The following is a 12,471-nucleotide window of genomic DNA, read 5'->3' as shown; positions in this document are numbered from 1 at the left end:
CATAAGTAACTGTGTTGTCTCTGTTTTCCTTCTCCTCCATTAAGCAATCTCATGTTCTGCGAAGACAATTCAGAAGTTACTGTTAGGAATTTAGAAAGTACCCCAGCCTCCAAAATATTCACATTAAATGTCCTTATATTCTATTTCTGCTGTCGGAAATTTATTTTAATGTCTGTCTACCCTTGTAGACTTCAAGCTCCTTGGGGGCTGGGATCACATCTAACAACTCTGGTTCTTTCCTAAGCACATAGAACAGTGCTCTGCACACAGTAAGCACTCAATTAGTACCATTGATTTGATTTGTTAAGCATTTACTTTGTGTGTCAAGTCCTGTTCTAAATGCTGGAGTAGGTATGAGTTAATCAGGCCGAACACAGACCCTGTCCCACAGTCTAAGTAGCAGTAAGAACAGGTTCATTCAGTTGTATTTATTTGAGTGCTTACTGTGTGCAGAGCACTGTACTAAGCACTTGGGGAGTACAATAGAACAATAAGCACACACATTCCCTGCCCAACACAAACAGGTCGGGGAGACAGACATTAATATAAAAATTTAGATATAGCATTTTTATATAATGTTATATTTTATACTAATAGTCCTATTTTTGGAATACAGACCAATGGTATTGTAAAATGATTAGTATTTATTGAATACTTGGGTATAGAGCTCTGTATTAAATATTTGGTAGAGCACAGTAAAAGAAGACCTGGTTCCTGCTCTCCAGAAGCATGCCATCTCCTGGGAGACACAGGCAGACCCAAATTATTTGGAAATAAATGGCAGAGAGAGAACAAGCATGCAACTGTTGATATTAGGAGGATGGCAGGATAAATAGAAAAATAAGGGGGTTCCCAATCTAAGAAGGGGGAAGACCAACACAAAGGAAAATAAGAGGGTGAATTCAACAATACACTTGGACTGTGAGCTGTGAGCAGTGTCCAACTTGATGAGGTTGTATCCACCCCAGCGCTTAGTACAATGCCTGGCACATAGTAAGCTGTTAACAAATACCATTACCAAAAAACCAAACCACAAATGAAGCACAATGACAGGAAAAACAGTGTGTCCAAGCTGGGCAGGAACAACTCTCAGTCTTATCACTGCTCTCAGCGGGACCTTCTTGACCTTGCATACATTTTCACTATTGAGGGGAAGAAGGGAGCATCTTCCCATTGATAGCACAGTGGAATGGAGACTTGAAGACACTTGTCAAAACCCCCGAAAAAGGCTACCATGATCCACTGGGGAATCTTCTTCGTTGGAGGGAAAAAATAGACTCCTATTCTGCCCTGGATGGTTTAGTCATTCACTTGCCGGGAGGCAGGGGGCTGGACCAGGTGATCTCTGTAGGTCCCTTCCAGTTTTTGTGATTTGGCATGTTTGGCAGTGGTGTTTGTGGTGGGGCAGGGCTACAGCTTGTGATCACTCACCTGGGTATGCGATCTCCACATGACCAACCAGCAGACTCACCTCAGTGCTTTTGTACTGCTTTTGTCCTGACCCAGTGTGAGCAATCCCACCTCATGAGAGAGCACGAGGACATCCAGGAGCGGACAACCCTGCGCTACGAGGAGCGGATCACCGAGCTCCACAGCATCATCGCTGAACTCAACAAGAAGATTGATCGGCTGCAAGGGACCACGATCAGGTGCGGCTTCATGCAGAGGCTTTTCTCTGGTCAGCTTTGCTGAGGCAGTTGGCTTTTGAGACAGTGGGGGCCTAAATGCAGCGGTCCTAAGCAGATGCCACTTTGGTCATGCTGGGGCAGTTCAAACTGTGACCTATTTTCTCTATCTGGAACAGTCCTGGCGGCCTTCAGTTCTGTTTTAGCCAAATAAGCTCGCGCCCTGGGACATTTTGTGAGAGGTTGCCAGGATAGCTTTCACTTGGCCATTGTGAGGGCAGCTTTGTTTGAATTGAATTATGCTTTTATGCTTATCTAGCGCCTTTCACCTCTTTCCCCCACCGTCACTTCTCAGCATGGTTGTACCAACATGCTAGCTCAAGGGAGGTGGTGGTTTGCTCAAACTGAAAAAGGTGATGCTTGAAAAGGTTGAGAGACTTGTCTTAATTCAGGAGTCAGGCAGAGATGAGCCTGAAATCCAGGACTCATGACTTCTTTTTGGAAAAAAAAAATCAAAACACTAAGGCTATTTCTGCTTCCCCTTAGTGGTTAAGTATCTGCTTGTTTTCTTTTATAAATGAGTGATTGATGATATGATCTTCAAAACACCATCTCTCCTCCGATTCTTATCAGCTGTCCTTTAAGTCCACTACAGAGACAAACCGGTTAATGCCCTTACCGTCAGCCAGTGGAGGGATTGACTAGAACGTCTGCTTTAAATAGCTCAGCTTATTGAGCTACGGATGAAAAATCTTATCGTCTTGGCAGCACTCAGGGAACAACCCTGGGGAAAGTGAAGAGTTGGCACCTCAGTACATAGAAGTGGCTTCTTAGCCAATGGTCTGTCTGTGGAGGTATTTGATTTTGCTTTCCTGAAAGTCTGTTTTGGTCTGGGATTGCAGATAAAATCATTGTATAGCTTCCCTCTACTCCACCTCACCAAACTTTTTTTTTTTTTTGCACTCCATCACTGGCACTCGAATGTGACAGGGAATCGGTAGACTATGCCAGTATTTCTCAATAACGGTAGATCTGCTGATCAGCGCTGCTCTTAGTGTTTCCTTTCATCCCCTAGAAAACTTATGGAGGCAGTCAAAAGAAACCTGCATCCCATAAAACATTTTAGGTTCCACTTTAGACTTTGAATAGTTCCCATGCCTTGAAAGTGATTGTCAGTTAGCACTGCAAGAGCAGAACTGGATTTTCAGTCTAAACAAATGATTTCAGGAGATTTAAGAGGGCCTGACAGAACCCATTAGAACAGATGACTTTTCTAAACCCTTCAGAAGGGGAGGGCAGGTGAGTTCAGGAAGTTGCAGAAGACGTGACTGTGTCACCTGACAGAGCCAGTTTCTGAGGACTTGAATTGTGTGTAATGTTGAAACCCCTTCTTGCCCTACACAGTGTGCTTCTCAGCTGTGAGAGCTTCCCAGCAGGGAAAGGATTGAATTTTCATTGATGTTTTGGGTTTAGAGGAACTTTCCGAGGTTGCACTAGCGAAGCATGGCCGCAAGGAGTTTCCCAGAGATGAAATGTACAGTTCATCTGGCTCCCATGAGGCATTTGCTGTTTCAGTACCCCAGGCCTGCCACAGGGAGGATGCCCTGGAGAAATTTCTCAGGTCCCATCTCACTACTTGGAATCCACACCTGCGAGGGGGGAGGGGGTCTGGGAGGTTATTTGGCAGGCAAGGTCAAACCTGGTCCACTGGACCTCGGGAGACCCAGGGCCCCCGAAGCTCAACTCCAGAACCACTTCAGCGTTCCAGGGACCTAACATGACACAGATTGAACAGGACCCCTGGGTTCTCTCCAGACCTGACCCACACCCTCGAGCCTGGGCCAGCACATTCTTATCACTTGACTGTGCACCAGATTCTCGTATCAGTCGTCAGAGGCTCAAATGGACAGTCATTTGTAACCGTCTCATCGCCTCGACTAGGTTCTAATGTAGGTATGGCCTGCTGTCTGAGGAAGAAGTTCTCACCCCCCGAAAAGGGGGAACTAGCAAGAGGGCAGCTGGTTTGAAATTTGCTTGAAAGGAGAGCGGTGCCCAAAGAGACTTAGCATGAGTTTGGCTCTCTTTCTCTCATCAGCATAAGAGAGTTGAAACAACAGAAGGAGCAATTCAGTATGTTATTTTAGTAAGATGAGAGGGGAGAGGTTCTAAAATGTCAGTTTCTAATTGTTGAGGGGAAGCCTGGTTGAAATTGAAAGATAACTTTATTTCATCAAGGGTTTGTTTTTGTTGTTGTTGTTACTGAAAGCATTTTTTAAAAAATCCATTTCCAAACATTTTAAGAACTGCCCTGGCCTTGATGCAGTAGACTAGTGTTCCCAAGCCCAATTCTGTTAATTTTATTCCTTTCAACGTAAATGTACCGGGATCAAAATTTTAGTAGGCCACATTGAGGTGATGGCAGGGCTGGAAGGCCTCTGCCAGTTAACTATCATTTTGCAACCTCACCCATAAAAGTTTTGGCTAAGACATTCTTCCATTTTTATTGTCAATCCTGGATGTACCTTGTCCCTTTGTTTGAAATGAACCCTGCTACTTCTGCCATCTAGTGAACATCTCCAGGGGAACCAGGGCTCCATGGTTGAAAGATGTGCGCCTCCCCCCAGGCCCAACCCCCAAGGCCTGGTTCCATGGCTCAGCAAGTGGATAGTGAAATGCCCCAACACAAGCCTGAGGAGCATCAACCAGAGTGCCTCTTTCATTTGATTCCCAAACAACTTCATAATGTCTTCAGGTGGCAGCCGTTTTTAGCCCCATCTCACAGATGGGGGACAAAGACCCAGGGAGGAAAAGAGACTTGTCCCAAGTTGGGCCATGAGTTGATCCCAGAGTTAGGACCCTTCTTCAAAGTTCAGGGCTCTCAACACTGGTGGTGACTGGATCCTTTGGAATACATTTGTAATTATGTGGAACAGCATTTCCGAATTTCTATTGGCCTTAGATTCCAACAAATGATCAAACCAGTTAAAGTTATTTAGGCCACTAGGAAATGAGGCAATAAAACTGAAAGAAAAGGGACTGAGATCTCACTTGTCACATGACCTCTGCTTAGCTGTTTTTGAAGGAATCAGGGAGGGAAAATTCCTCAGAAAGGCAAACTGGGACTTCCTGATTGCCTTTGGAGTTGCCCAAACAACTCGAGAAGATTTAAAGAAGAAAAAACAGAGTGGGGCCTTGTAAAGAGGATTATTAAGAAAGAGAAGAGGAATAACTTGCTCTTCTACAATAGTGCATTTTATCATTGATCCCAAAGTCCTTTGCCTTCATTACTTTAGGAGAATAAGTAGGAGGGCAGATACAGTTAACACCTTCAGGGCAGGATTGTCCTTGTCTCAGAATTACCAGGAAAAAGGTTTGTGGATTATTGTGAGTCAACAAAGATGATCAGGGTTAGGTGCTTGACAGACTGGTTCAGTGGGTAAGAAAGGAGGTACAGTTAATGCAGGCAGTTCAAGTCCCACACCATTTCTGAGAAGGATGTGCCATTTATCATTCAGTTGTATTGGAGCACTTACTATGAGCAGAGCACTGTACTAAGTGCTTGGGAAAGGAGAGTTGGTAGGCACATTCCTTGCCCACAGTGAGCTTACAGCATAGAGGGGGAGACAGACATTACTATCAAGAGATAAATTATGGATATGTACTTATGCTGTGGGGCTGAAGGAGAGATGAGTAAAGGCTGCAAATCCAAGTGCAGCCTTTTTGTGGTTCCAGCCCATCCTCTTCCTGTTCCAGCCCTCATCGAGTCTCCCAACCTAATAAATTTGTTCTGTCCTTCGTGCCCGTCTTGCTCTCTCTCACAAGCTATCCCATTTGTGACAGGTCCCAATCACTTGTAGTTGCTCGAATGTTCAAGGGACTTTGCAGAACTTCCCAAAGCCCTGGGATCTTTTTAGCCTCACCCACATGCATGGATAGGACCTCATGGTTAGTAGTGTCCTCGTCAAAAATGAAGGACAGCTATATAAATATGGCATGATGAGACTGAAGGTCTAGACATCTGTAAGGCCTTCCAACTATCTGTGTGATTGGTTGTGGGCCTCCCCCCCCCCCCCCAGGCGCCACATCTGTGAGATTTTTGAGCTGTTTCATCAGTGCCACCTGTGGGCACCTGTGATGCATGAGTGGCGAGTGTATGATGGTAGCGCACCCTAAGGACGCAATGAAGCTCAGCCCCAGACAGTGTTGCATCACAGCTGAAATTGGGAAAGCTCCAGCAGGTAGATAGGTCTGGCACACTACAATCAAGAAAGGAGCAGCTGTCTTTGAGTGGAAGCTTCTCAAGGATGATGAAATAGAGGCAAAAATGCAGATCGTGCCAGAATCTACTAACAGCAAATATGCCTTACAAGAGACAATCTTTTTTTGGCGGGGGGGGGTTAGGAGGGAAGATCAGGCCCTACTCACACCCAGAAATAAATTTCAGTATTGATTATCTTCAGGTATGAAGAACCATCAGATGTATATGCCACACCCATAGCATATACTATGCTTGCATCAACATATACCCCAAAGACGCAAATTCATGTTTAGAGTATATACAAAATGGTACCATTTAGTCCTTGTGAAGTTAAGTGCTTTGGGCCGTGTATCAACTCTTTCAGGCCTCTGAGAGGACATCTGTTTCAGTGTCCTATATGGTCATTGTCATCATTATCATCAACAAAAGTATAGAGGACCTGCTGCATGCAGAGTACTACCAGGAGCCTGGAAGATCATACCTGATTCCTGCCCTCAAGGAGCATACAATCTCCCTCGTAGTGTGGTGTTTTCCTATTTTAATTTGGACAGATCTCAGCCAAGGTTTGGAGTTCCCTCTTGACAAGTTGGTTCTTGATGTCAGACCTACCTATACAGACCTTTGAAAGGGTAAATAGAGAGTAGGAGGAGGCAACCAAAAAGAGAGTGCCTTGAAACAGGAGGAAATGTTCTAGGAATAGTCATGAGGCAATTTTCATATATAAAAATTCAGCACCCTCCAGGCAAAGTGGTCTGTGCCAGAAGACCATCCTGCTGCAGCGCAGAGAATATGATTAGCCCTAGATCTCCTGGATTCTCTTCATATTTCTCATTCACTGCCGTGGTCCCTTATCTTTCTATAGGTGTTGAACAACATATATAAAAAGCAGGAGCACTCCTCTCTCCAGTGCTCAGCAGTTGAGCAATGGGGTAGGTGTAGTGTAGTTCGATTAAAGGCAAAAGAGGATAAGAGAGAAAACTCAAACTAAGGAAAGTGTTTTAAGTGCATCTTTCTCCTTCCTCTTCCCCCTTTTTTTTTCCTCCCACCCCCAACAACCCCTGCCTGCAGGGTTACCTTAGTGACCTGAGTGAATATTTCTTCTCCTTGTATCTGGCTTGCTTTCCCCAAATGATTCAGGTCCTTTCTTTTTAAGGCTATTTGGTGTTTAACCACCCTGACAGGAAGTGTGAGCAAATTCTCTCACTAAAGATTAAGCCCATTTTTCCTCGTTTGTTTCTCTTCAGACATAAAAAAGGACAAAACTCCTCTTCAGAAGAATCTTTTGTACAATCGAAGGTTGTTATTGCCATCCATTAACCATCACTTTCCAGGGAAACCAACCCCAATTCCCTTCTCCTTTATTTCTAGGACCGGTTTTCCATCTCCATCATTTTTTGCTGCTCTTCTCTGGACCCTCTCCAGTTTTATTATTTTCATAAAAGTGCACACCGGTAATCCAGCAGGATAATCTGCAGGCAGCAAATCCCAGAATTGGCCGTTTGGCAAGGAATTGTGAAACCTGTCAGGCCAGGTCTAAATGGGCATTTAAACCAGAAAGAGGGCCATGCACTGCTGGTTTTCTACCTGTGCAAGATGTACTGTTCAGGCAAAGCAATGGCTGGTTAGATTGCCTTTGCAACCCAGGGATTTTCTTCTTGATGAACTCAGCCTCTCATCTGGTCCTGTAGGTGATTCAGATTTGGAAAATAAGTGCTGATTGCAAAGGAGATCGGGATGTGAATGAACAAAAAAGCAACTCTTAGCTCACTTTCTAATTGTTTTTTGTCTGAAGCTAATTATTGTTAGCTTTAGTGGTACCTAATCATTAACTTGTTCACAAAACATTAACCCATATTTGTGTGCCTTTTGATTCATGCGGTTTGTGACTTGGTGCTCACACCTACTGTATCAAGAGCCCAACACTTTTTAGCTTTTATCTCAATCTTAATTTTCACCCGTTGCATTTCCTTCCTGGGAGGGAGTGGCCAAAACCGTGGACTAGTATGAGAGTTTTGCCGTTATTGGGGGCTAGAATAGGAATATTGTTTTCCCCCGGCACTGGCCAGCCTCAAAAAGGGAAGAGCTGGGACCTAGTTCATTTTGGATTCCAAGTCAAGAATGAACGAGAGACCCCAGGTGGCACAATGGATAAGGGTTTATTGGTCGCAGATACCAGTCAGAGTAGACAAACAAACAGACATGGCACTTCAGTTTAGTTCCATGTAGCTAGTGTTTAGTCAGATATAGCCCCAAGCCTCTATATGCATTCCTTCGTGCACCCTGGGCCAAGCCGATTACAACAGTTCAATACTCACAGCTCTGACAGTTACCGACTTCCTGAGTTTTCTGTCCTAACTCGGGCTGGTCACCAGGTCCGCCCGGGTTCTTGTACACTTTCACCAGACGTGGAATTGCTGGATACCACCATGTCCCTATCTTGTGACTCTCCATGCATTGGGGCGACCTGGAGTGCTTGCCCTGTGGCACGTACGCTATGCCACCCCAAAGGTTGAGCAGTCCAAACGCCCACACTTCTGGCGCAAGCTCATGAATTACCTTGTCCATGACCCTTACGGGTGTGGGGCAGACAGCCACACCCCCACCAAGGCACAGTACGTGTGCCTTGCTTTATGGCAAGCTGCTTTGTAGAAAACAGAAGCAGGAATGCAATTTTCCTCTTGATTTTTAGTTCTTCATTTGACATCCCCTTCCCTCCTCCACCCAACAGCCCCCTTCCTGGCAAGGGGATTTGACAATTCACACCATCCTGATGGCTTCGGCTTCTCCCTACCACCCTTCCTCACCAGGGTGGGGAGTTTCCAGCTAAGAGGAATTAGTCCCAGCTACTCTAGTCACCGACCAACCACCCCCACCACTATCCCAACCTTACTTACTCTTTCTCTTTTTCTCTCGTCCTTCGGCTTTCCTAACAACCTTGGGCTTTTTCTCTCCACCAAATCCCTTTTCTCCTAGGGTTGAACTGATCTCACTGACTGCCCCTTTTGGGGTTCCTTTGATTAAACCCTTGATGGTATTCTCCGTTGGCCCTCCTGGTAAATGCACCATTTTCACTTCCAGGGGGTTTAATTTTGGCACTGTTACATCTGTGTACTGTAGGTGGGAACGATTCCTTAGGCCTGCCCTTCTGTTCTCAGTCCTGAATTTCTAAGAAGTCTTGGTATTTGGACAAGCATCGTGCAGGACAGGACAAGGTTGCTAGGCATTGGGTTGGAGCTGTGGGTAAATTTAGAAGTGAAACTGCTGGAAGCTTGACTGCAAAAATGTACATCCAACCAGTTGAATACTGAAGAGTTTTTGCTCTTCTTTCATTGTTTTCCATTTCCCCTCTCCTCATTTTTCTCTGACGTCCTTTGTGAGTTGATGGTGGGACATTTTTTTGGGATTGCCCAGAAGATGCAAATCCAAGAAGATCCAGCCAGGCTTGCATTTGCAGAGCAAGTAAGAGAAAACACCGAGATGGGAGATGCTGATTTCCGGGGGTTCCAGCAGTTGGTTATCCCCTTAGTCAAATTAGTCTCTGCCTGTCTCTTCCAAGAGAAGTCTTGCCAGCAAGGAAAACTGGGGATGTGTGCACGCACCTGCTCTCACCCACGTGCTCGTGCTTTTTATGCACGGTCACTAGTTTATGTGTCGGGACAGCCTTTTCTGGTTTGGATGCCTTTGAAAATGACAGCATCTTCAAAAAGGGGAAATGTTTCTGGTTGCGATCAGCACCTTAATGGACAAATCTCACCCTTTTCCAGTCTATGCATATCTAGACCTGGTGAGGGTGTGTGGGTGTCTGCCAGTCCATGAATATAGCCATGGATCTGGTAGTCTTTCCTTGCCCAGAGAGCCATTTGGGCCAATGTCCATTCATTTGCTGGAAAAGGAATTGTTGGCCATGTGATTAAGGGCTTCGGGGAGGACGTCATGCACTGTCTGGGTCCCCTCAATGCCCCTGCCTCTGGTCCTTTCGAGGCAGGAACAGCTGCAGGAGAGGAGCTGTTTCCTCGAGAGATTTCCCTGCATCCCCATTTGTGGTGATTGATTGTTTGTGGCTCTCCCTAGAGAGGAAGATGAGTACTCAGAGCTGCGGTCAGAGCTCAGCCAGAGTCAGCATGAGGTCAACGAAGACTCGCGCAGCCTGGACCAGGACCAGACTTCGGTGTCGGTCCCCGAGAACCAGTCCACCATGGTCACTGCTGACATGGGTGAGTCTCAGAACTTGCAAGGCATCCTCCTCTTCCTCTACCGTTCCCAGATCGCCCCTCTTCCCGTTGCGGAAAAGCTATATGTAGCCATAGCCTTTGGAGCAGGCAGGCTACAACCAAGAAAATAGTCCCAACTGAAATCTAGAGTGTCGGGCACACCTCTGTCCCACCAAAGGACGGTGGGCTTTAGATCCTGCCTTGGCACTTGGCTGGAGCTGGAGAGGCAAGTGTCCAAGGTACCTCCATGTTCCAGCCTGTTGTGATTGAAACAGTCGGCTGTGAATTTGAAAAGTTGGTTGTCTCCCTGAGGCGGAAATTTCAAATTTTGGGATCTTCAGTGGGAGAAGGAACATTCACAGGGAGAGAATTCTCTGAATGTTGCTGCTGAGGTGGAAAAGGAAAAATTGAGATGACTCTCAACTGGCAAGAACCCAGTGAGTGACAAACAAGTGGCCTCTGCCATGAGGCCTGAAATTGGGACTTGGGAAAATGATGTATTTGTGACCATTTGCTGGTAGTAGTCCCAATAGAGGTGTGTATGTAAACATCCCTTAGTCCCAGGGGTCTGTCCTGTTAAACCCAAATCCTACTGAGCGATCCCTAGTGGGACAAAGAATGTAAGTCACTGTGGTTCCTTGTTAGGTGGGAAATCAGAAGCTTGTGGAAATTCTGATGCCAGGGGTTTCATCTTCTGGAAATAGGATTTATTTACACTCAGAGACCCAAACTGGACCAGGCCTGAATCTTAGGTGGATAGCACATACATATTTTCATATCTTCTCTGGGTGACCTTGTTCCACTCATCCAGGTTTGGGAGGGTGAATCTCCTCAGTGCCATTTTGAAGGCACCAAGGCAGGTTTCCAATTTCCGTCCTTCACACCATGGATCTGACAAGGTGACCGTTGGAATGAGAAGTTCTCCCCTTTCCCATCTCCTCTGTCAGGCAAGGTCCAAGGAAAGGCAAGCTCATTTTCATACTGAAATTGCTCTGAGGTCTCAGGACCAGGCAAGGAAGAGAGCTAGAGTGAGTCCCATCCTCCCTGAGTGTGGACATAGAACTGAAAGAGCAATGAAGAAGAGCTCAAAAGGCTGAGGTAAAATGATCCTGAGCCAACAGGCCAGCACAGTATGATGAGAGGCAAGAGGAACCTGAGGCACATGCCTTTTGTTCTACCCTCCTCACTGTTACCCACCCTTGGCTCTCTTGCCCCCATTAATTACCTGTCCAGGCTGAGTGGGGCCCGGCTGGTGTGGCTAGCTGATCTGTCCAAGAGTGCATGCCCCCGGGCAAGCCATCCCCCAACTTGCATCTCTTGACACATCCCACTCCAAGGCATTCACACCCTATGCAGATAGAGCCAACTGGATCTGTGGTCTAAGCACCCAGAATGGGGTTCTTGGCTTAGTAGGCACTCAGTAAATACTTTTGGTGTTATCAGCATCACCACCACCTACCCTCTCATCCCTCCCTGACCTGGTATACCCATCACACCCTGTTTTCCCAATCTATATCCTTTGCTTTCAGAACTATACTCAAACCTCATTTTGTTTTCCCTGCTTAAACCCTATAACCTTTCCCCTGCTTTTGTAAACAATCCGTTTTGTGTTTGTTTCCTAGGTGATAGTGTCCATCTCCCGCCTTAGGCTACCAGTATCTGAAGGGTAGACCCATACACTGCTCTTGGTATAAACCCCACCCCCCAGTACTAAATAGCCACAATACAGATATCAAATAAATACCATTATTTATTGTTATACCAATACTGTTCAGCCCCTTACCAAGTTCTCATTCCTGCCCAGCCCTAGAGGTACAGGGGAGATCTGGCATATTTCTTTCCTTTCATGCTGGCTTTTTAAAAAAATATTCCAATTTTTAAATCAAGCCAGTTGTATTTATGTGGTTAAACAAAGAGGAAGTTTTGCTTTGCACACCCTGCAGAGTTAGGAATAATGCAACTCATAGCCCAAATATGTGAATAAACTGCCTGGACTAGTGATGGCTGCCTGTGCCAACCAAAGGAAATCCCTCTGTATTGCTCTTGCCCTTGGTACATTGGCTCCCTGAGTCATTGTGCTTAGTACAGTGCTCTGCACACAGTAAGCACTCAATAAATAAAATTGAATGAATTGCGGCGAAGGAGGATTTCCCTGGATTCTTTGCCCCCATGATTAAAATACATATTTCAATTCTAGGAATTAGTACCTACTCCTACTCCTCCTCTTCTCCACCCCCTCCATCTCATCCTCTGCCGTTTCCTAATTAAACAAATTGCCTCAATGGGAGAAAGAGAGCTTGCTTAGATTGCCATGTCTGTCATTTGTAAGCATCATTATAGGAAATCGTTAAAAAGCAGCCTTTTCATTATGGTGACT

General features: G+C 45.7%; 1 protein-coding gene across 4 annotated transcripts in view; it reads left to right on the top strand.

Annotated features, from left to right (window-relative positions):
• Nucleotides 1–12,471, top strand: part of MCC (MCC regulator of WNT signaling pathway) — a 341,667-nt gene that overhangs the window by 246,369 nt on the left and 82,827 nt on the right. For all 4 annotated transcript variants that reach the window (XR_003755957.2, XR_003755956.2, XM_029054919.1 and 1 more), the window contains 2 exons: nt 1,507–1,649; nt 9,955–10,097. Coding sequence is in view for 2 of the 4 variants with exons in the window: in XM_029054919.1 (XP_028910752.1) it covers nt 1,507–1,649; nt 9,955–10,097 (286 nt within the window). In the remaining 2 variants the exon portion in view is untranslated. The remainder of the gene's footprint in view (nt 1–1,506; nt 1,650–9,954; nt 10,098–12,471) is intronic.

This window comes from Ornithorhynchus anatinus, chromosome X5 (assembly GCF_004115215.2).
Source record: "Ornithorhynchus anatinus isolate Pmale09 chromosome X5, mOrnAna1.pri.v4, whole genome shotgun sequence".
NCBI classification, from domain to species: Eukaryota; Metazoa; Chordata; class Mammalia; order Monotremata; family Ornithorhynchidae; genus Ornithorhynchus; species Ornithorhynchus anatinus.
This window is presented reverse-complemented; position numbering and strand designations above follow the sequence as displayed.